At 38.4% G+C, this 24,976-nt stretch overlaps 1 protein-coding gene across 3 annotated transcripts in view; it reads right to left on the bottom strand.

Moving 5' to 3' along the window:
• The window catches only part of mrtfba (myocardin related transcription factor Ba), a 44,651-nt gene extending 20,163 nt beyond the window's left edge, over positions 1–24,488 (bottom strand). The window contains exons 1-3 of one of the 3 annotated variants that reach the window (XM_062056227.1): positions 24,297–24,488; positions 13,867–13,914; positions 5,521–5,760 (exon numbers count right to left, since the gene is read on the bottom strand). In XM_062056227.1, coding sequence (XP_061912211.1) covers positions 5,521–5,671 — 151 coding nt within the window. In that variant the 5' untranslated portion in view covers positions 5,672–5,760; positions 13,867–13,914; positions 24,297–24,488. The remainder of the gene's footprint in view (positions 1–5,520; positions 5,761–13,866; positions 13,915–24,296) is intronic. The other 2 variants (XM_062056226.1, XM_062056228.1) reach the window with 2 other exon arrangements.
• Between the last annotated feature and the right edge of the window lie 488 nt (positions 24,489–24,976).

Here is a 24,976-nt window from a genome sequence, read left to right as displayed (position 1 = left end):
GCACGCAGCTTTGTCCCTGTTCCTTGGGAAGTGCTGTGCAATTTGACAAACATGACGAACAATGACGCAAACAGGCTGGGTTGCTATGAGCAACAGGTCAATAGTTACAAGTTATTTATACTACTTTATACAACTCGACAAATGACCATTACAATGTATTACAAATATTCATGCTTTAACCAATGCATGGCGTTACTATCACTTCTCTGTGTGACTACACTAACACTAGCCTCATTCTCTACTACAACAACTTTCCAGAAATGTTTTACTACTTTGCTGACAGCAGCGTTCTCGCGCTTGCCTGATCATCCACGTCTCAGACACCGAGATGACTGCAGGCAGATTAACAGCTGCCTGTTAAAGCCAATGCGGGAGACGGGGCTTTGCGGTTGGATAAGTGCTGGAGATATATGGTGGAAAGTATGAAATGTGTGTGTGTGTGTGTGTGTGTTCTCAGAGAAGGGGAAATGACACAAGCCTAGATGATGAGTGGAGGCTACTACAGTTGACATTCCATGCAAATTTCCACAACCAAGACGTTTCCCTAGGCTCTTCTGCAAACTACTGCAGCTACCATGAACTCGATACTATCCTATTGTTTTACATTTATCAGGATTAACACTCTGCATTCATTTAAAGTACAGTTTTGTGTATTTATTGGCACTAAATGTTAGCTTCATTTACATACTGTCTATTTTCACCAGAACCTCTCCTTCCAGATTGTCCACCACATTTTTACGAGTCACACTTTAAATCCAAAAACACCGTTATTTTCATTAATCTACCAGGAGCAAGTATTGAAAAAAATAGTTGTATTACATTCTGCCTAAAAAAACAATATATGACAAGTTAATGATGTTATCCAGTAGGGTTGTGCAATGTACGATATAAAGAGATGGGGGAAACAATCGTTTTTTAGATACATCGCAATTCGGACATTAACGATTATAAAATCGAATACCAAACGTCAATCGCTAATTGATTTATTTATTGTAAATAAAGCAATGCAGACCGTTCTAAAATTTGGCTGATTGCAGCGAGCCAACTCACAGAGATCCGACCAGCTGCTTTATTATAGGGCACTTATGTACCAGTTTTGCACACATTTCCATTATTTTAATACGTGTGGGGATTAATTTAACTGTTTCTTATTATAAATGCACTGTAAATTTGCAAGTGATAAACGCTTATTTAGAGAAACAAAAATAAATTTAAAACTGCATAAATATGCATAAAATAAAGATGCATCAATAATCGATTTTTAATCATAATCGTAATCAAATCTTGAGGTGCCCACAGATTCCCACCTTTAGATATAAATGATACAAGTTTGCAAATACAGTTTCAATACTATTGTTATATTGTGATAATGCATGTTAATGACACATTGGGGCTGCGTTCCAGAAATTTGATAGCAACAAGCAAACAAACAACGCACTATACGTTCCTCCACGAAGCAAATTAACTATGTTTCTTACAAATAAACTCCCTGGAGGACGAGGAATAGCTAAACATGCTACACTACACACCGTAAGACAGGGGTGGGCAATTAATTTTTACCGGGGGCCGCATGAGCAACCCGAGCACTGCTGGAGGGCCACACCGACAATATTTCAATTACATTTTGATATACCGTAAGATAAATAATAATAATAATAATATTTGCATTTAACCTAACTTATCTTTATATAAAAGCAGATGGCTTTTGATGGTTTTATTTTTAACACTTTCTTACACAACACTTCCTGATGTATAATACAATGCAAATATTTCAATTTCTGTCACTTTATCCTGCATCCTCTTTGTTGTGAACGTAGCACGCCTGTAAGGTGATTGGCGAAGAAGGTGGAAGCGTTGCTGTTGCGGAAACGAGGAGTGAGGATAGACGTGCGTGTGGAAAGATCGAGATAAGTTGAGCTGTGTTAGTATAGGTTGCTCAATAAAAGTTTAAAAAGAGCGTCAGACTTGGTGTGCACTTCTTCTGGACGCTACAATTGGTGTCAGAAGTGGGATGAAATGCCTCCCAGTTCGCCTTGCCATCAAACCTGGGAGTGTTCATTGAGGGCGGAATTCCCCCATGCCAAGCAGCGCGCGCTGCACCTGTCGAAGCTGGCTCTCTCATTCCTCCCTCTCTCTCTCTCTTTGCAACGAGCTCACGTCCGGGATTCACACAGACATCTGCAGTGCTGCCGGCACGTTAAGTCCCCACTCAATGTCCTTCCCCTCCCGTTCAATCTTGACAAAGTTGCCAGGAAACATCATGGCACGTACCTCCCGACAACGTAGCAGGCTGAGCACACAAGCAGCGCAGTATGCGCACACAAGCAGCGGCAGTATGCGCAAAGTTTTACTTCTGACACCAATTGTAAAATCCAGAAGAAGTGCACACCAAGTCTGACGCTCTTTTTAAACTTATATTGAGCAACCTGTACTAACACAGCTCAACTTATCTCGTTCCTTCCACACGCACGTCCATCCTCACTCCTCATTTCCGCAACTCAAGAACACAACATCAACTTCAGCAGGTCGTTACACTATATTCTTTAAACACAGTAACATGTGTACCACAAATTAAGCACACAGCTTTACCTTTAATTTCTGTAAAGAAATACTTGGCAGTCCATGTCTTGTTGAAAACACGCCATTTGTCATCAACTTTTCTTTTTTTAGCGTCTGGGGGATGACCGGGCATCACTTGTCGCTGTGCACCTTCACTCACAGGTTACACACGGACATACGCCCATAAATAACACTTTTCAAAATAAAAGCAGCACAGTTGTATTGCACGCACGACATAGATGTTTTTTAAAATTTATTTTGTAATTTGTGATTGCCGCTGTTCACATTCACGCACAATCACGCACGAGCATACGCCCACACGCAAGTAATACAAATAACGCTTTTCAAAACAAAAGCAGCACCGTTGTATTGCACACTCGAAATAGATCATTTTTAAAATGTATTTTGTAATTTATGATTGGCCTCACACGGGCTGGACAGGGACGTACAAAGGGCCGGATGCGGCCCGCGGGCCGCAGAATGCCCAGGTCTGCCGTAAGAGGATAAGCTCTTGAATGTGAACAGAGGTAGGCGGACCAATACAAATATCGACTGTATACCTACAGTACAGGCCAAAAGTTTGGACACACCTTCTCATTCACGACACAACTGATGGTCCCAACCCCATTGATAAAGCAAGACATTCCACTAATCAACCCTGACAAGGCACACCTGTAAAGTGAAAACCATTTCAGGTGACTACCTCTTGAAGCTCATCGAGAGAATGCCAAGAGTGTGCAAAGCAGTAATCAGGCTATTTTGAAGAAGCTAGAATATAAAACATGTTTTCAGTTATATCCCCTTTTATGTTAAGTACATAACTCCACATGTGTTCATTCATAGTTTTGATGCCTTCCGTGACAATCTACAATGTAAATAGTCATGAAAATAAATAAAACGCATTGAATGAGAAGGTGACCAAACTTTTGGCCTGTACTGTATACTAGGTACTGTATAACTTTTTGTTGATACAGTAATTAGATCGATAATTATATATTTTGTGTTATGGTTTACAAACTGTAAAAAAGTCACTGGACACAAAAGGTATGTAAGGGCAAAACCAAATGATTTCAATCAGAGCCTATAGTATGATTCAATCTAAGTTTACTTATGTAGCCCTTCAATCAATATCCTTTATTTAACCAGGTAATAACTCATTTAGATTAAAATTTATTTTCCAAGTGACCTGGCCAAGAGGGCAGCAAAAACAAAGAAAATTACAGAAATAAATATGAAAACAACAGAAAACAGCAGCAGTCACACGCCACAAATAAAATTAAAATGACTTGCATATATTGACATAAAAACAATGTTTTAACGGTTTCAGTAAAAACAACTTAAAAACAAGAACAATGCCCAATAGAAACAGTTTCTCGATCCTTTAAAATGGCCTATCTCAAAGTGATTAGCTCAAGTAACCTCAGATACTTCTGTGAGTTCTTCCATGACGATGAAGCAGCATATCTGAAAGCTTGTTTTCCAACATTTGTGTTGGCTTCAGGAACAAACATTTTAAGTATGTCCTGTGACCTTTAGCTGTAGCGACTGGAGTCTCTAGACATAAAAGAACACAAATAAGAGGGAACCATACCAAAACGTGATATGTAAAACACAACCATCGAGAAAATCTGCATCTGATAAAGATGGACAGTTTACCTTTGCACATAAAGTGCAATCGTGGACAAGGTTGCCACAACCAGTAATAAAAGGTCAGGCACAGTATCCAGTTTGTTCAAATAAGAGTCAGGTGCATTCATAAAAAGCAAGTCTCCATAATCTAGCAAAGGCATACAACTGGTCAGAATCAAGCGATTCCCAACTTGTGGGGAAAAACAGGACTTGTTTCTAAAGAAAAATCCCAATTTAATTTTAAGTTTAGCCACAAGTTTTTTCATATAAGTTTTAAAAGACAAGTTCTCATCAATGACAAGTCCCAAGTACTTTGTGACCATTTCAAGTTCAACCTTATGAGCAGTTACAATTTTTGGGGTGCTCAATGGTAGTCGTTTACCATTTGAAAATAACACCACCTTAGATTTTTGTGCATTTAGCACTAGTCCCTAAGTCTCCCTCAAAGGGCTGCACAAACCACAACGACATCCCACATCAGGACAAGAAAAAAACTCAACACATTGAGACAATGAAAAACCTTCAAAAGGACAGCAAGTGGCCAAATACCCAAAACTAATGTAAAATAGCCAAACTAAATGGTAAATTATAAATGGGTTATACTTGTAGAGCACTTTTCTACCTTCAAGGTACCCAAAGCGCTTTGACACTATTTCCACATTCACCCGTTCACACACACATTCATCGATCGAACCAGGAACCCTCACGTTGCGGGAATGGCCGCTTTACCAACAGAGCCACGCCGTCCCTTAATAACTTATTAAAATACAGAAGAATATGTGCTTAAAAACATTTTAAGATAAGTGTAGCTAGAACAATGTTACAACAGAAAGTAACCAGATATTAACAAATAGATTAATGATGGTTTGAGAAAATAATACAACCATGAATGCTGTAATATGTTACCACGTACGTCAGCAGCCGAATTAGGAGCCTTTGTAACCCGTTTTGGTATAGTTCTAGTATCATTTACATAACAAACATATTGTGATATATTGTCATTGCAGGAGACTGCAATATAAATGTATGGTCATATCGCCCACCCTATTATCCAGCAAGTATTGCCAGCTTTAGAATGTATAACAATACTATACATTGTACTACAACACAAGACTGACATGCAGTTTGAAGATAACATCTTGGGATAGCACAGTGGACAAAAAAACCTGCAGGAGTACATGTCAAGTCTCAAATCTACTAACTGAATCTTTCATTTGCAAGCAATACATAAGTAAGAAGTAAATGAATGACCATGATTAATTATAATCACAGTCTTTCAACATATTTGCCTACTTTGCGGACCAGCATGCAAACATAGATTAGTACCCTCACCGTTTTTGCGTTCATTGAGCGGGGGCAGTCTCTGGATGGGCTGCAGCGACAACTCCTCCATGTCATGGGTCACTGCTTCACTCTGTGGACTGGGGACCAGCACACACATCCCTTCTGCTCCAAGGTGCCCCAGGGAAGCCTGGGGCTCCATCCTGCGTCAGGAGAGAATTAGGGATATGTTGTCCCAGGCGATTGGCGGGTACGTAATGTCACAGTCCTCTGGTTGAGTGAGGTTGCTACCTGTGGAAGATACAAGGAAAAGGAGAAAGGAATTAAATATAAATAGAGTTTTTCAAAAATGTGCTTTCAAAAAAGTAAGTCATCTTGTGGGCTCTTCAAGAGCATTTCAGGATCATTATCATACTCATCATCCTTTTGGCTTGACTACTTCACCAAACTGGCAAAATGTTCAGCGTGGCATTTAATTTCAGCCATCTGGAAGAGCTCAGTCCAAGACCAAATCATTCATTAAACGGATCCAGCATGGCCATTACACTGAATACTCGCTGCCCATGGCTAACAACTTCAGTTTGCACACAAATGTCTCTGTTACAGCAGGCTTCAAAATCTGGAATAGGACATCGCCATGGTGATTTCAAACAGAGGGAACAGAAACATTTCGGGGAGAAAAATAAACTATTTAAGCTTCCCAAAGGACACTTAATAAGTAGTTGACAGTCTGCTTGTTTGAAACATGAATGCTATTTATCGCTAGCCAATTCAGGACCGAAGGTCTTCCTAACCACCCTGATGTTGCTGTTGGCTATGTCCACACAGCCCATGTCATTTCTCTCTGTAGGCCCATGATTAACGGACACATTACATTTAGCAGACGACAGGATACAAATTAAAATATGTGGTTACAACACATGTACAGAATGGGTTCATTCTTATTGAAGACTATAGTGCTGAGTAATACATTCAAACGCAACCAACCCAAAAGCCCATACCTCTGTATAAAAAAAACATTATTTTTCCAAGCTGAAATTAAGATATGAATAATTTAAGTGTTTTGGCACATTTTTGCATTTAGACAAGACAGCCTGTCTAAGTATTGTTACCAAACATCGCCAGCCAGAATGTGGGCTTTCAATGTAAATTAGCATTGAGCTATGGGCATTTGTTTAAATGTGAATTAAAACAAATTAGAATTAAAAAATATGTTGTGTCTTATCATGCTTTATTTCTGTATGTTCAGTTTTATAGTGCTTCTAAGTAAAGGTATTGAAATGTAACTCAACCGTAGTCTTTATTGAGAACCTGCCATTTGACTGCTGTGCTAGCAAGTAGAAACCAAACAGTGGTGAGCACAGAAGAGACAACCTTTGTAGACAAGTAAAACAATGGGAGTTTGTGGGGAAAAAACATATTGTTACTAAAATGTTCATTAAACTTGCTTTGTGTCGAATTCAAACTGCCCTGTCTTTTCACTGAATATAAAATATTTAAGGAAATTTAGGTTGCCGTTTATCATAAATTGGTGATGGCGGGTCCTGCAGCCAAACCAGTTAAAAACTACTACTTTAGCTTGTCTACACTGCCTAACACTAGTGCAGGGCAATATATTGATGTATATCATATTATGACATAAACATGTATATTGTACAATGTAAATCTTTATTGTTTATAATCATAATTTCAATAATTAGCTGCAGCTAATGTAACTGCAGCTACACTACTACTTTGCGTTAGCATTTTTACGTCACGTATGGATGTCAACAACGGAGCTGATGTTTCTGTGCTTTTTACAACCTTTTTGGCACTTTTGGGCTACTTTTAATACTTTTTAGGGACCTTTTGGATCTGTTTTGGGGGGAGCCTTTTGACCATGGCTCGGTTCTTTGCACCGGTTGCTGGCTCTCTCCTACACCAGAGTCCACTTGGAGAAACTGGAAATTCCAGTGGTGATGCTGGCGAGAAGAGAAAGAGGAGGTTTGGTCCGTGTTTACCATCTGTTGTCATGGGGGATGATTATGGGGCCAGAACATTTCCAATAAGATTTGGTATAGAGAAAAAAATATACATTGTAGAAAAAGTTGTTTTGGCACCGAAACAAGTTTTGACAACAAATAAATACAAACAATGAAAAAGTACAATATTTTTGGTGGATCTTTTCGATGCCTATATTGATATTTTTTTTTACACTTTTATTGCTTTTGTGTGTTTCAAAGGTTTTTATGATTGCTTCTCTTTTTTACGGTTTTGTTTCTTATTTTGTCGGTTTTGGTTCTTTTTTTTCAGGGTTTCAAAATAATGGCAGGCGTTTTAAGCCTGTGTTCGGGGCTTATAACAAGTTCATCCGGAAGCAGTTTAACTGGACTGTAAAAACAACGTAGAAGAAAAAAGGAGGACCAATGGCGTCTAAATCAAGTGTAAAACGTATGATATATTCGTGTTAACCTAGCCATACTTTGAGGATGTAGTATAAGCGGTACAGAAATTATGTATTTTTGAATTATCCATTTTTGTCTCAATATAGCCGTGATATTTGGCAAAACTCTGTATGGAACAATACTTTGTTACATTTCCATGCGGAGAAAAAAAGAGCGACTTTAAAATGTAAGTGTAGCTGTATTTATTCATTTAAAACATTTAACACCAGACATGTAAAGCTTGGTGTGACATGAGTAACCAATTTGTGTTAAAATACAAGACTTCGACGATCGTAATGTTGAGTGACTGCCGGCGTTTTTTTCCTCTTTTTCCCCCGGAGGGAGCCTCGTATCCCGGCTGTGGCCACAACTTCATGCACATAACTTTTTTTTAGCATTTTGAAGTAAAACCTTACATCTGATCTATCTTTTTCTTTCTATGTTTACCAATGGATAGGTGGACTCATGTCTTATTGTGTGTCTTATTGTATTTGGTTTGTATTGTCAAGTATTATTTTGACTTGTATAAATTAACAATGTGCTGAAACTACCGCTATTGTGATTAATTTCCTGCCTTAATTGCAAATAATACAAAATAGGGGAATACATTCAGATATCCTAAATGATCTTCCACATAATATTTACATGTACATTTAAAGGTACAACCTACAACATATTTTAAAACATCAGCTGACAGATTATTTAGATGCAATTTAAAAAAATAGGCTGGACTTTTAGAGGAGACATTTCTATTAACAATTACATTAAAACATCTTGAAAAATAATATCTGAGTAGTAATTTGTGATGTTGTCAACAAGAAAGACAAAGACGATCTCTGCCTTTGTGGGACATCTGGACTTCCTTCTCAGGCGTGATGGTTGATTGCCTTGTTACATTTTATTTAATAAATTGAACAGTCATATAATAAATCCTCCATAAACTGTACTATAACTAATAAATATGAGTAATTGCTTTAAAGTTATTTCATTTTTTTTGTAAAGAGAATGTATGCATAGTAATATATTAAACATTTAATAAATAACAGAAATGTATCCTAATAACTTTTAAGTGCTGAAATCAACAGCATATATAAAACCAATTGTGAAAGTAACAAAGTTGACCAGAGTGCTTTACGAAGTAGTTACAGTAATAAAAGTAGGTCACTGTATTATGTTTAAAAATACAAGATTTCTCTCTGAGCAGGAGATGAATCTGACGACAGCAACACATACAAATGTGAAAAATTATATTTGCTTCATATTTCATGTTTTGAAGCTTTTTTAAACTTAAGTTAGACGCCCTCTGTCCTACTTTCTTCTTCTATGGTGTTTCACTTGCATGCCCAAGTCCAGTAAAACTGCTTCCGGTTAAACTTGTTGTAAGCCCCAACCACGCTAAAACACTGCCTTTAGTTTGAAACCGTAAAAAAAAAGAAATGGCAAAAAAGAGAAGTGATCATAAAAACCTTTGAAGCTTTTTTAAACTTAATTTAGACGCCATAGGCCCTCCTTTCTTCTTCTACGGTGTTTCACTTGCATGCCCAAATCCAGTAAAACCGCTTCAGGGTAAACTTGGTGTAAGCCTCACTTACAGGCACCCGCCCCTTACGTTAAAACACTGCCTTTAGTTTGAAACCGTAAAAAAATAAGAAACAAAACCGCAAAAGAGAGGAGCGATCATAAAAACCTTTGACACACACAAAAACAATAAAAGTATACAAAAATATGAATATTGGCATTTAAAACATCCACCAAAAACATTGTATTTTTTCAATGTTCGTATTTATTTGTTGTCAAAACTTGTTTCGGTGCCAAAACAACTTTTTCTACAATGTATATTTTTTCTTCGATACCTAATCTTACGGTCAGTGTTCTGGCTCCATTGACGATTGCTCTTTCCACAGCGGGATGGACAGCAATGTGTGTTTTACGGAGTACTGGCATGTGTCGGACACTTCCGTCTCCCACGACAAATTTTCACGTATCCACGCCCACAGCTAGTGGGCAGCCTAGGACGGAGTAAGCTGTCTTGGTCACTTTATTGGGTTTGTTCCTGTTTCAGACCGTGCTGCCCACACCCCAGCAGATGATGGCATGGAACAGCACAGAGGCTCCCAAAGTGTATATGGGTCCAAGGTTGTGTTTTTGTGTTATTATTTATCGATCCATCTATTATTCATTACTAATTTTTAGTTTTTCATTGCATTTTACTTTAGTTGCTGTACATAATAATAGCGCCGCTAAAGTGGGAGCTGGTTGCTGCAGGTCTGGGCCCTTTATGTCCTTCTTTGTGTTCATTAATGTTTCCCTCTTGTTTACACTTGTTTTTTTTGTAACCTTTTGTTTTGAACTCCTTTGGCATTGCACAATAAGGGGGAGGGGGGTACTTTTGTGACGTTTGCGCTACTTTTAATATTTTTGTGGACTTTAAATCTGTACTGCAACCACATAATTTACGCATTGTGGGATAAATAAGAGTCCATCGTATCCTAACGTAGACATAAAAGCACAACGGAAGGGACACCTATCCGTCCCGTCCCCATGGCTAGTTGTATAGTGAACAACGGTAAACAGGCGTCAACGGAGCCCCGACATTAAACCAACAAAACCAAAAGAGTAATTGGTGCCAAAAAAAAATTATATTTTTATTTGACTTTGGTTAGAAATAAAAAAAGACAGATACCGACCAAACAACAGTAATCTGCAAAACGTCACCAACAAGTTGTTGCGAGCAACTTAATGACGCCTACTCTTTTCTATCACTTGAAGACACGGCATGAAGAACAGTAAAGACAGTGTTAAAATACAACAAAGCACTAACGTTACCTCAAAACCACAAAGTGATGAAAAGAAAAAACACACCAAACGAGCCTAACAGAATTGTTGTCCAAACGCACCTTCTATGACAAGCAGTCCTGCAAACACCAAGAAATTACATATTCCATCTCTAAAATCATGTGTCGACATGGCCCTAGTATATATACACTGTCAAAAAGAAGGGCTGCCACTAAAAATACTTTATATAGTTTTTTTAATTGACTTTTCTTTTTTTAAATACAAATTATAAAAAAATACAACAAAATAAAAAATTGGCATCCAATAAATAACCATTCAAAAACCACCAACAATACTACATCGAAATTTAGTATTAGTGATATTGGTATTATAAGCGCTAACGCAGACAAACTATTTATAGTGGCAACGTGATCATTTCCGCTTGTCCCAAAAAGAGGTGGGAATCTTTGGGCACCTCACAATTTGATTACGATTACGATTCAGGAGCTATGATTCGATTAAAAAAATAGTATTTATGCATCTTAAATGTATGTATATTGATGCAGTTTTAAATGTATTTGTGTGTCACTAAATAAGCATTTATCGCTTGCAACTTTAAAAAAAACAATTAATTTGGAATAAGAAACAGTTAAATTAATTCCCACATTTACTAAATTAATGAAAATGTGTGCAAAATTGTAAGTGGGCTGCTGCTTTCTCTCTTCCTTGCTCCGTGCAAGTTTATTCCAGATCAGAAATCATGCATCTCACATGGGCAGAATACGTCCGAGTAGATATTCAGACAAGTTGGCACACTTTTGACAGCCATTTAGGACCCGAAATACAGGCGAGGACAACACGACGCTTGGTCTAAGTGGACAAGTATTTAGTAATATGTTTAACATGAAAATGTATATTTAGTGACAAAGAAATAATAACATAAATAAATGCATTCAATCCAACCGATTGAATGCATGGTTCTCGCCCGGAAAAGGGTGGAGTGCCATCTCCGGGTTGGGGAGGATATCTTGCCCCTAAGTGGAGGAGTTCAAGTACCTCGGAGTCTTGTTCACGAGTGAGGGAAGAGTGGATCGTGAGGTCGACAGGCGGATCAGTGCGGCGTCTTCAGTAATGCGGACGCTGTATCGATCCGTTGTGGTGAAGAAGGAGCTGAGCCGGAAGGCAAAGCTCTCAATTTACCGGTCGATCTACGTTCCCATCCTCACCTATGGTCATGAGCTTTGGGTTATGACCGAAAGGACAAGATCACGGGTACAAGCGGCCGAAATTAGTTTCCTCCGCCGGGTGGCGGGGCTCTCCCTTAGAGATAGGGTGAGAAGCTCAGTCATCCGGGAGGACCTCAAAGTAAAGCCGCTGCTCCTCCACATCGAGAGGAGCCAGATGAGGTAGTTCGGGCATCTGGTCAGGATGATACCCGAATGCCTCCCTAGGGAGGTGTTATGGGCACGTCCGACTGGTAGGAGGCCACGGGGAAGACCCAGGACACATTGGGAAGACTATGTCTCCCGGCTGGCCTGGGAACGCCTCAGGATCCCTCGGGAAGAGCTGGACGAAGTGGCTGGGGAGAGGGAAGTCTGGGCTTCCCTGCTTAGGCTGCTGCCCCCACGACCCGACCTCGGATAAGCGGAAGAAGATGGATGGATGGATAGATCCAACCACTATCGATCTTACTCATCAACCATTTATTCACTTTAAATAATTATTGCTTTAAAGAACATGTTACCTAATATTCACTATCACTTACTTTACTTTAACTTAGCATATTTACATAAAACTAATTTACTAAATGTAAATTAAAATCATAGAATTTTAGAGGACATTATATATTCTGTTCAGTATTGAAGTTGTCAATGTGGCAGTTTGAGGAAACATGTTGCTATTTCCAAACTAACATAGAAGTCATACATTGTTAACTGTCCTAACCGCGTCCAACAAGTTTTACGAACCACGCCCCCACTTGCTTGCCTACTGGGTGAGAGGCCAGGTCCTAATGTCCGCCACTTTAGTAATGTTTCTCACAGTTGCGCCACTTGACTTACTGGTTTCCTCACCTGACTTTTTTGCAGTTAATTTAAAACAAAACAGGTTTAGTTTTTGCCACCTGTATTAGCTTTTGCCAACACATTTACACATGTCCCTTTTAAATATAAAATAGAGTTTTGAGATAAAATAGCAGTCAAACAGTTTAACACTAGTTTTATCACCTGACAACACGTACCCTGCAATGAGCTAATATTTGAAATATCTCCATACCTTTTAACTCCGCTTTCAGGTGGTATTTATTTTTTATTTTGTCATAAAAAAATACAATCATGTGTGCTTACGGACTGTATCCCTGCAGACTGTATTGATCTACATTGATATATAATGTAGGAACCAGAAATATTAATAACAGAAAGAAACAACCCTAATGTGCGAATGAGTGTAGTGGGGGAGGGAGGTTTGTTGGGTTGGTGCACTAATTGTAAGTGTATCTTGTGTTTTTTTATGTTGATTTAATAAAAAAATAAAAAAATAAATGTTATTATTCTTTTTATAATTTCTGATGCGGCTCGGTACCAATCGATCCACGGACCGGTACTGGGCCGCAGCCCGGTGGTTGGGGACCACTGCTTCAAGTGATTCAACGTCCATTTTACTGCTATTATTGCTAAACTTCACAACACAAGTCCCACATTTTCAGTTGAGTCACCCTGACATTTGACAACAAAATTTGTGACTGAAGTTTTTTAATCAACCTTAACGTACCAGTAGAATGGAAAAACAAGTTGCCTCTATATTGAAGCTATTATCATATATATATATCATTTATAACACCAAAAGACTTTCAAAGTTTGCAAGTAAACAGATATAATCAAAATAGTATAAACTTTACAGAGATTACTGAGCCACTTTGAGAGATAATCAGCAAGCCAGTCAAGTAATCCGTGACATAGAGGTGGGAACCACAGATCTCTTCCCCATAACAACTATGCTAATCATTCAGACTTTGTGAGAGCCAACAAGTACTTTGGGAAATATTATGATCCAGAGTCTTATATTTTTGAGTCCTAATATGAGGAGTTAATGCAAGTTTTAGAAGATCCAGCTTTAGTAAATAATTATAGCATCAAATAACAGTATTGCTAAGTGCTAAATAAGTAATACAAACTACTAACATAATAAAACGATCACTTACTGTACAATGTCTGCTCTCACAGCGATGGTGACTGATGTTCACATCTTCCTGTTTAGATGAAGAAATAATAGAATAAAATAGAATAAAAAGTACTTTATTGATCCCTGGGGGAAATTCATATTAATCATAATCCACACAAAATTTTAAAAGGAAAGTCACTGCCTGCACACACCGTCTTCGGTTGACGTATCTTTTTCTCCATCTCTGGGCATGATTTACAATCTAGAATAACTTTCACAAGCCGAGACGCAATGCAGATGCAGCAGCAGCAGCAGGACACTGGCCGGCTCAATGCTGCAGCACAAGCGAGTTACCTTTCTGTCATCAATGTGTCGCTAAAAAATTGTTTGTTGCTAATATTGTTATTAGCGATAATAACAATATCGCTAATATTTGGTTAATATTCAGGTCACAATATTTAAATAGAGTATTGTTGGCGGGTTTTGGATGGTTATTAAGAGGGCTTGGGGGGTTGAATATAGAGCCACCATTGACTCGAATGTTAGCAGACTTTTTATTTTATTATTTACGATTTAGAATGCATAAAAATAAGAAAAACATGTTCTTGTCTTACATAGGGATTGTGAATGATAGACAGCACATCTCTTTCTAAAGGCCTACTGAAACCCATTACTACCGACCATGCAGTCTGATAGTTTATGTATCAATGATGAAATCTTAACATTGCAACACATGCCAATACGGCCGGGTTAACTTATAAAGTGCAATTTTAAGTTTCCCGGGGAACTTCCGGTTGAAAACGTCTATGTATGATGACGTTTGCGCGTAACGTCAATGGTTGAAACGGAAGTATTCGGACACATTGTATCACAATACAAACAGCTCTGTTTTCATCGCAAAATTCCACAGTATTCTGGACATCTGTGTTGGTGAATCTTTTGCAATTTGTTTAATGAACAATGGAGACTGCAAAGAAGAAAGCTGTAGGTGGGATCGGTGTATTAGCGGCTGGCTGCAGCAACACAACCAGGAGGACTTTGAGATGGATAGCAGACGCGCTATCCGACGCTAGCCGCCGACCGCATCGATGATCGGTGGAAGTCCTTCGTCGCGCCGTCGATCACTGGAACGCAGGTGAGCACGGGTGTTGATGAGCAGATGAGGGCTGGCGTAGGTGTAGCGCTAATGTTTTTAACATAGCTCTGACGAGGTCCCGTAGCTAAGTTAGCTTCAATGGCGTCGTTAGCAACAGCATTGCTAGGCTTCAACAGGCGGCACAGCATTAACCGTGCAGTTACAGGTCCAGTGTTTGGTTCGGTGTCTCCTGATAGTAGTATTGTTGATCTTCTGTCTATCCTTCCAGTCAGGGGCGTATTTCTTTTGTTTCTATCTGCATTTAAGCACGATGCTATAACGTTAGCTCCGTAGCTAAAGTGCTTCACCGATGTATTGTCGTGGAGATAAGTCACTGTGAATGTCCATTTTGCGTTCTCGACTCTCATTTTCAAGAGGATATAGTATCCAAGGTGGTTTAAAATACAAATCCGTGATCCACAATAGAAAAAGGAGAAAGTGTGGAATCCAATGAGCCCTTTTACCTAAGTTACGGTCAGAGCGAAAAAAGATACGTCCTGCACTGCACTCTAGTCCTTCACTCTCACGTTCCTCATCCACAAATCGTTCATCCTCGCTCAAATTAATGGGGTAATCGTTTCTTTCTCGGTCCGAATCGCTCTCGCTGCTGGTGTAAACAATGGGGAAATGTGAGGAGCCCTTCAACCTGCGACGTCACACTACTTCCGGTACAGGCAAGGCTTTTTTTTTATCAGCGACCAAAAGTTGCAAACTTTATCGTCGATGTTCTCTACTAAATCCTTTCAGCAAAAATATGGCAATATCGCAAAATGATCAAGTATGACACATAGAATGGATCTGCTATCCCTGTTTAAATTTAAAAAAAATCATTTCAGTAGGCCTGTTTGCATATTTTCAGTATGACTGATCTGCTGACATGGTCAGAGTGCAGAAGCGATCCCACTGTGACATCATCCCACCCCTAATCTACGGAAAATCCTGAAGACATTTGGAGCGGAATATTTAAAATGACTGTCAGAAATTGTGGCATTTTGTGAGGTTTAGATGGTAATTTAACATATTCTGCGGATTGGAAGTACAATTGGATATGGTTTATTGAATACAATGAAACACAGTTAAGCACATAAAGTCAACTTCTTTTTCCATTCTACTGGTACTTTAATATGATGGATACTTGGGTGAAATTTGGGTGTGTCTGAAATAGAAATATGTATTTTATTTTAAGTGTGTTACTAATAAAGTATCAGTTTTAAAAGTGATCATAGTGCATTCATTTGTGCGAAAGGGTGAGTCATCTACCAAAACATGTGAAAATGTATTATTTAAATGTCGTGAAACTGTATTCAAAAACATTTATTTTAAAGAATAAAGTAGTATACAGCATAAATGTTTTACATTATTTAGAAATAAAATAATACATTCTAATACAAAAATATGCCATTGACCCAAACTTTACCCTAAAACTACTAATCCTGTCATGATTGGGACATTGGAAAGCAGACAGGAAGATGTGGGACAAGCACGGATAATTCTGCAATGAGAGATTAATCTGATGATCAGTACATGAAATCCAAACTTGGACTTTGACCTAGAGTTGCTTTTTGTCACTCCTCCGACCTCAAAAATTATTACCGTACATAGGAAGAAAACACAAGTTAATTGTGGAACTTCAGGTGACAGGATTGTGAAAGGGCCTCTACTAGTAAACTTTAACTACTTCATATCAATGTTGATTGTGTTTGTTTGAAACTGGTATTTTGTATGTTCTGCATAACTTTTGGAGTTTGTTGATATTAGGGCTGGGAAATATGGCCTAAAATTAATATTAAGGTGCTTTTGGCTGAATTGTGATGTACGGAGAGAGTAAAGTGGAGCAGGAGAAAAAAGATGCAGCTTTTCAACCATTTTTTGATTTTTAAAAACAATTTACAGTAAATTCCCTCTTATTGGCAGATTAACATTTGTGACCTCGCATTCGCAGATTTATTTTCTCTGATTTGATTTGATTTCTCTACCTACTGTATGAGTACTTCAACCTTTGAGAATTTTGAGATACAAGCTGTGTCTCGCCTTTTATTTATGATTAACTTGAAAGCATACTTACATTTCGAGCCTCCGTGCCGCTAGGGGTCACAGTAAATGTCAAATGAACGCCAGAAAAGTGGCTTCAAAACATCCGGTTTATTCGCCAGCACAAGGTTTCCCCTACATGTAATTGACCGCCACGGCAAAATAAAAGCTGCCGCACCTTATGTAGGGTTTTTTTAAGCTACAATTTATATTAACTGTCAATGCTGCCTATCAATATAGCGACCAAGCTGGAAAATTAAGTTTGTTGTTAATTTCTGCTGGAGGATTTACAAACTGAGCAATCCATGAGAGTCATGTCAAAAAAATTATGTACAAAAACACACAAGCTTATTTGAAATGGAGAGAAAAGAGAATGGAAGAGGAGTACCGGTACTACTTCAAGATGCCTGAATGAAGCTCTCAGACATTCAAGGATGCATGGTATGGAAAAAGACAAAGGAATTAGCTCTATAAGACTGAATATTAGAGAGCTGTTGCAACCACATTGCAGTCTGAGAGGAGAGACTCTCAGAATACAAAATCAATAATCTGTACACACACACACAAACTAAAGGGCTCTTCACAAATATGCCAAGGTTACACAATGCATGGCTGGATTTGGTTTGGATTGACAAATCGGTTTACTGGCACCAAGGGCTGTTTATTGCTATTGTAAAACAGATTTTTTTATGTGGTATTCTTCAGTGACCTCAGCATTTAGTAACAACATGACTACACATTGATAGTTTCTTCTATGGGACTGCTTGTGTTTGTGTGTGTGTGTGTGTGTGTGAATAAAATACACACATATGAAACATACCATTAATAGCATTGCAAAGTACAGACAACAATAAGGCTTATTTAAAAATATGATCAGGCAATCAGAAATTCTCGTCTCTATCTGTTTAAAGATAATAATGCTCAAATTTGATTGACAGGGTCTACTAGATGAGAAAGCAAAGTGCAATCAGTGAGATTTGAGTTTGCTCACATTTGGCTATTCGAAGCGCACTCCAGCTGAGGTATCCCTTAAAGTCAACTAAGTTTGACTCGTGTGGGTGCTCTGATCTGTGCTCATGTTCGAGTCCCCTCATCTGGCACAAATGGGAGATGTGGGTCAAAGTCCAGCACGACTGGTCAAACACATGAATGTTTACAACTTAGCCAAGTCATAGAATGACTGTAATGCGATAACTCCTTGCAAGTTATTCAAAATAACCACCACATTCATTGAAAATAGTCAACAGAATCTACAAAGTCGAAACTCACGTCAAGCTTAACAATTCATAACAAGCAATTTATCAATTAAAGGTTATGCCTATTCTGGGAAATGTGATAATTGGGAACTCTTAGTCATAAATAATAACACAAATGTTCCATTACTATGAAACAACACCATATTGTGCATGGCAACATTGGGGACATAAAACTACCAAATACTTTGCATTCTCATCTATTTTTGAAAAATCCAAACTGATGACAGTTCCGTCATTTTGGGAATATAAAGTTTGGTGTCCTAGTCTTGGTGGGCACAGGGTACGTTTTACAAATAGCCGTAGCTGTGATGGCTTCATCTGATAAAAGTACCTAAAAACACAACGACCAAAAAATACGGACACGCGATGTCTAGTGGCAGAAGTTAAGTGTTAACAGCAGTCTTAGTTTGAAAGCTATTGCAGCACTAAGCATTACAGTGGTCTGGTTCTTGTTAAAAGATTGCTATTGAAAAAAAGACAGAATTATTGATGGGGAAAAAATGCCAGCAATATCACAGATAATATTGTAAACAATAGTTTGTCATTGTGGGTGAATTGGAGCTCATTTTGAGTCTCCAATTAGCTTAACATACATGTTTTTTATTGGATGGGGAAGGAAAACAGAGTACCGAAAGAAAAATACACTGTACATACACAATATAATATATTTAAGCACTAAGTGCACTCACACAAGCGTAAAAAACGCTTTGCGCAAAGATTCCCTTTGAGTCTGCAGTTTAGGCCCTAAATAGACAGGATCTCGTCCAAGAAAAATGTCTGCTTTTATCCAGAGATAAGACAGCGGTGAGGTCATCACTCGGACTCATTGAGCTGAGGCAGAGTTTTACTCTCTTCTCAAAGACTCCCCTCACACATGCTTCCTTCCTGGCTCCCTTTGTGTGCTAAAAACAGTCGCTAAAGAATGGACAAAGGACAAGAAAAACAACATGACCGGATGCTACCAAGTGTGAAAAAATGAAGTTAGGCGTAAATTCTTTGAAACTTTATTATTTTCTATGAGGATAAAATTGACAAAATCCTAATAAATCCAAGGTTGAAAAAAAAAAATTAAAAAAATAAATAACTATATATATATATATATATATATATATATATATATATATATATATATATATATATATATATATATATATATATATATATATATAACCATATTTTCCGGGCTATAGAGCATGTACGCACATCACCATCTTTCAGTGCAAAGTGCAATTCTATGAGCCAACCCACGTTACACATAAACGTTATGCATAAATCATATAGCCTACTACCATGTCAATACACAAAGTAGAAAACCATTACATGTAATGCATTATATTGTGCCAAGCAAATACCACCCCATATGTGTTTGATGCACATACAGTACCAGAAACCGCAATTAGCCGTGCTAATGTTGGAACACATTTCCTCAGCGTATCGGCATATTGAGAAAGAAATAGGCACTGACACTACCCATATCAACAGTGGTTTTATTTGTTGAAAATATATTTTGCCCTGTTAGTTGGACAACACATCGACATACAGGCTAACGGGCATATATTTCCTCCGTTAGGCTGTATGTCGATGTGTCATTGACCGGGCTAGCATGCTTAGAATTACACTAGCGTGATTATGCTTTGCTCCGAAGCATTCGTTGCACGAACATACTATCTTTGTTAGACAAGGTCATAGACTGTATTGGACAATATAGTTTATATATATTTATATGTCCATTTCCATTTATTACAAGTAATAACAAAACGTAAATGCCTGACTTACCTATCAAGGAGGAAATTAGCAAGTTTAGCGTTAGATTAAAAATTATTATTCGCCTTCAATCGTCTCCATCTTTCAAAGGCATCCTGATACAAATCCTCATTTTGTTCCTGGCTTTGTCATAAATAAGTTGAGAATCGCAACGACGCCTTGACATGTTTAGTAACTTTACCAGTGGCAGTAGCTTGACGAAGGTGGCGGTGCGTAACTGGCAACCTGGATGTGTCACACTCACGGACTTTCTAATTGGTCAAACAATGAAGGGCGGGGCATTGAAATTTAAACAATAACAAGATTTCGAGGCTGTAAATCTAATTTTGAAATGAGCATATCCCGGCTGAACTACTGTTATCAGTTATAGAGGTATTCGAAAAGAACATTATTTATTAATGCCTTTTGACATATCAGGGCCATTTAATGTAGACTTGACATGAAAGTATTACATATGGCACCTTTAAGAAACTGAAACAATACAACAATAATGGCATTGTAAGTTACTAATACTAACACAGGCACTTGTAAACGTGTTAGCATATTGCCTAATGCTGACAGCGCTCACTTGATTACATTACGATAGCACGTACAAATATGCATGACAACACTCCTACAGACATCACGTTTTAGTAAGTATGAATTGTATGAATTGTTTTAGTGACATTGTAAGACTTACAAACGTTGCTTAGAGTGACGAATGAAGAATCCTTTTGAGCAGAAAAGCTATAGATGAATATACTACCGGCACGAAACAGGAAATACTTTGTCAACCTGCAGCACTTGCAGTGAGCGAACTCGTCCAAAAGATGACGCCGAAGAACAAACAATGACACACTTTTTCAGTGTCTCGGTCGATGTAATATGAAAAAAATATTTGTTAAATACAAAAAAAAATATTTCCTTAGCAAAGAAAAATCAATAAATTAGCCGCACCGTTTCATAAGCTTCAGGGTTGAAAGAGTTGGAAAAAAGTAGCAACGTATAGTCCGGAAAATACTGTAATCTTCCGGGCAGTGCGGTGTATTGTATAGGGATGGAACGATTACCATTATGATGATAAACAGCAATAACATTTCAGACGGTTAGTATTACCGGTTTAAATTTGAATTATCGTAAAACCGTTACGATTATCGCACTTTGTAAAACTCATGGTGATACTGCACATTTCCTGGAGAAGCAACTTGCGTGCTAACCACGAGCTAGCTTAAATGCTAACATAAAAAAAAGTATTTTCTTATTACAAAAAACACCCGCTTTGCTTTTAATATTAACCACTCTAAAACCTTTACAAATTTAAACAGAAAAATATATGTCAAATAATAATAGAACCATATCTAATGTTGCTTCTGCTAAGGTAAGTACTGTATATCGTGTGTGTTGCTTAATTAATTATTTTAAATACAACTTAGTTAAAGGATGTCTGTGTGTAAAAGTACTTTTTAACCACATTCAACAATTCCATATAAATAATAATGGTAATATGAAATGTTAATATTGTGCATTGCCAATGTTAATGGTTAATAATAATTATATATTTCCCTAATATAATGGTTTGGGGATAAACATAACGGCCAGCCGAGGAAAGCATGGTATTAACCAACAATACTGCAGGAGGAGGAAGAAAAACAGAGAGAGGCAAGGATAATGACTTTTCAATCAGACCATATGCATTTTGTTGAAGTTAATGCACACTTCTCGGCATGTGGCTGCCATATCCTGGCTGGAAGTATGACTCAGGCAGACCTGACTGGAATTGCTGAGGCACCACCTCATTTGCTTTCACGCGATCAATCGGCAGGCATTAACACTATTTGACCCATGTGGCTAGAGGGGCCTCGTTCGGTCTCTCAGGGTGCATTTACACTGGGTAATTTGGATCATGCTGGACTTGGGCGCCATTCCCCCTCTCTGAGTATTCATGTGTTGGCTTGTTTGTTTGTCCCATCACTTCTATATCAACAGTTGATTCATTATTTTCCTTGGCTTTATTTTTGCCACAAACTAGTTCTGATTGTTTCTTTTGTGCAAGTTGACGTCCGTCTTTAATTACTGGGAACTTACTAAAGGAGTAATTGCGTTACGTAAGTGACATTTGAATTATGCTTGCAAATCTAGTCACAGGTGAGCGAGTGCACTGTGAGATGTGACCTTTGGATTATTTTCAGCACTTATATTTATTTCTCTTATGTATGTCTGTTATCTTTAAGAACTTGCGATGGCATTGCAGTCGTTCTCTGACTCAGCTACGTTGCAAGGACTGCACAAGTCTGTTAAAATATGTAAATCACAATTGTAATGCTTAGTACAAGATTCGACCAAAATATTCAGTCTCACTCGCAAGCATTAGCGCATAGCTAGAGATTTACATAACTTTGTTTTCCAACTATATGAAGGAAGAGCGTGAAAGATAGTGGAAGATATTCATTGAATTAAACAAAAGAAAGTATCAGAAACATGAATTTATCACTGCGAGTGTAACGGAGGCCAGCCAGTGTGGCTGGCCATGTGTACGTAAGTAAACCTCACTCCCTGGTTAGCCAGCCGTGGCTTATAGCTCGGTGGTGAGCACACTCGCCTCTCATGCTGACGACCAGGGTTCATGTCCCCTTGCGGAATGAGATAAAGACAGGGTGCCAAGTTACTTGGGTTACACTAGTCTGCCCCATACTGAAGCTGAATGAGTCTAACACCAGCCAAGGGTATTGAAAAAATATCTAAACGGCCATGATAATATGGAAACGCTGCTGATGGTGTGTTTGACAAAGAAGCGGCTGGAATGAGATACATAGAAGTCCACTCACCAAAGTAAATACTGTACATTATTGCATTACTTCATAAAACTACTCTAGTTATTGATGGTCTATTCCATAGCATTGTTTAAATGCAATATTATTTAAAAGTTAATTTTCTTTTTTGAAGTTATGTTAAAATTATGTTGTGTGTTTTAAATTAAGAGCTTTGTCACAGAAAACTGCTGTATTGAGATTGTGATTATTGGGAACAAATTTGCACACGCATACATACACATTTTTAAGAAATCACACTTATTGTTATTATCGGCTTGTTTTGCTTTAAAGAAACGTCACATTGTTGTCTCCCGGAAGGACAATTCAAAAGGGACTTTTTCGGGTAAAAAAATTAGCGAAGACAAAACCATAGTATGAGTTGCTGGCATTTTGCAAACCATAGTGTGTGAATGTTAGTGTGAATGTTGTCTGTCTATCTGTGTTGGCCCTGTGATAAGGTGGCGACTTGTTCCGCCCGATTGTAGCTGAGATAGGCTCCAGCGCCCCCCCGCGACCCCGAAGGTAATAAACGGTAGAAAATGGATGGATGACCGAATTATCAAAATGAGATAATAAAAAAACTTTTTGCGATCAAATCTATCAACTTACGTACTGTAGTTCAGAGGTCCCCATGACGCATTTGCTACCGGGCCGCAGAAAAACATTAAATAACTTATAAACGACTGCATTTTCTCCGACTTAACTTTCGCCTGTCCCACTAAACACACCACTAAGCTTGTTTATAGATGTACAATAAAACTCTTCATAGGAAGTTGCCATTTGTTATATTTGTTATAACTTTATGACATGATACAATGCACATTAATGAACATATAAAATATAAATGTGACAGATTGTAACCAAAGGCTGATTTCCATCTGCATATCATTGAAAAAAAAACAAACCCAGGGCTCCCACTAATTCAGCGTTATTGTGAGTTGTATTTTTCATGCCCTTATTTTTGCTGTATTTATCTGGCACAAGTGGAAAGCCGGTCCCTGAAAAGAATGCTTACATTGAACCGGTCCGTGGTGCAAAAGAGGTTGGGGACCCCTGCGAGTTGGCTCACCGCCCCTCCCGCACAAAAGTATACATGGAGGTGTCAAGATGTACTTTGAGTCAGCATAAACATACACAAATGGATGTTATGATAACGTGATATTTACAATGATTACTATGGCACACGTCACTCACACATGCATGTTATAGCAAATGAATGATAAGGCCGGTGGATGTGGGACACTTCAAATCTGACAGGTGAGTGAGTTGTACACAGGCAGTGTCATTAAACACTAAATACACACTTAGTTTCGTTGCGTGTAATGACAAATAAGTACTGAGTCTGCACACACGCTTTTTTAAAACCCTGCAGCCTTATAGTATCTATATGTGTACATTTTAGACGCCTCTCCGGTTTGGCTAGTTAGCTTGTTTAAGCGCACACAAGCTAGCGTGTTCAAAACAAGACAGCGGCGCCGTGGCTTCCTTTACTTACAGACGTGACAACAGCGGAAACCCCACAACGTCCGCGCTGGCGCTCATAGCGATGTGTCCATAATGACAACGGCGTCGTCCTCGTCCTCAGTGATTGTGTTTCCTCCAGCAATGAGATTGAAGTTTATTTTGGCGGAGTAAAATGGCTGCGACTACTCTGTGGGTGCTGATGCAGAGTGACGTCATGACGTAGCCGGGCAGGAAAGCTGTTTGGGGGCGTGGTGGCACGAGAGCGCACTTCCATACTTAACACTCAGGCTTTTGAGTGCGTAAGTGCGTTCCCAACCAACGACGAAATGCAGTGCGCAGCCAATACCCGGATGTTGTATTCAACGTGTCCCAAATGGTGAGTGTCAGTGATAAGACACTGACCTGACCGCCCTCAATCATCGCCATCGTGGATGCCGTGCTAAAAGGAAGGACCTAAGTGCGGCCCTGGGGCCATTATTTGTATCGGCCATCAGTATGTACGAAATATATTACAATTGACTTGCTGTCACCTGTAACACAAAGCTATTTATGAATGTTTTGTTCAGAAAGCTAAGCACTTTGGGATACTTGTAGCATTGTGTATCAATTTTAGTATTAAGCTATTTTTAAAGACAAATGTGACATTATTTGCAATGCAATTATTCAGAATCAGAATCAGAAATACTTTAATAATCCCTGAGGGGAAATTTA

Source organism: Entelurus aequoreus, linkage group LG08 (assembly GCF_033978785.1).
Source record: "Entelurus aequoreus isolate RoL-2023_Sb linkage group LG08, RoL_Eaeq_v1.1, whole genome shotgun sequence".
Classification (NCBI taxonomy): Eukaryota; Metazoa; Chordata; class Actinopteri; order Syngnathiformes; family Syngnathidae; genus Entelurus; species Entelurus aequoreus.
Note: the sequence above shows the minus strand (reverse complement) of the source record. Positions and strands in the feature narration are given on the sequence as shown.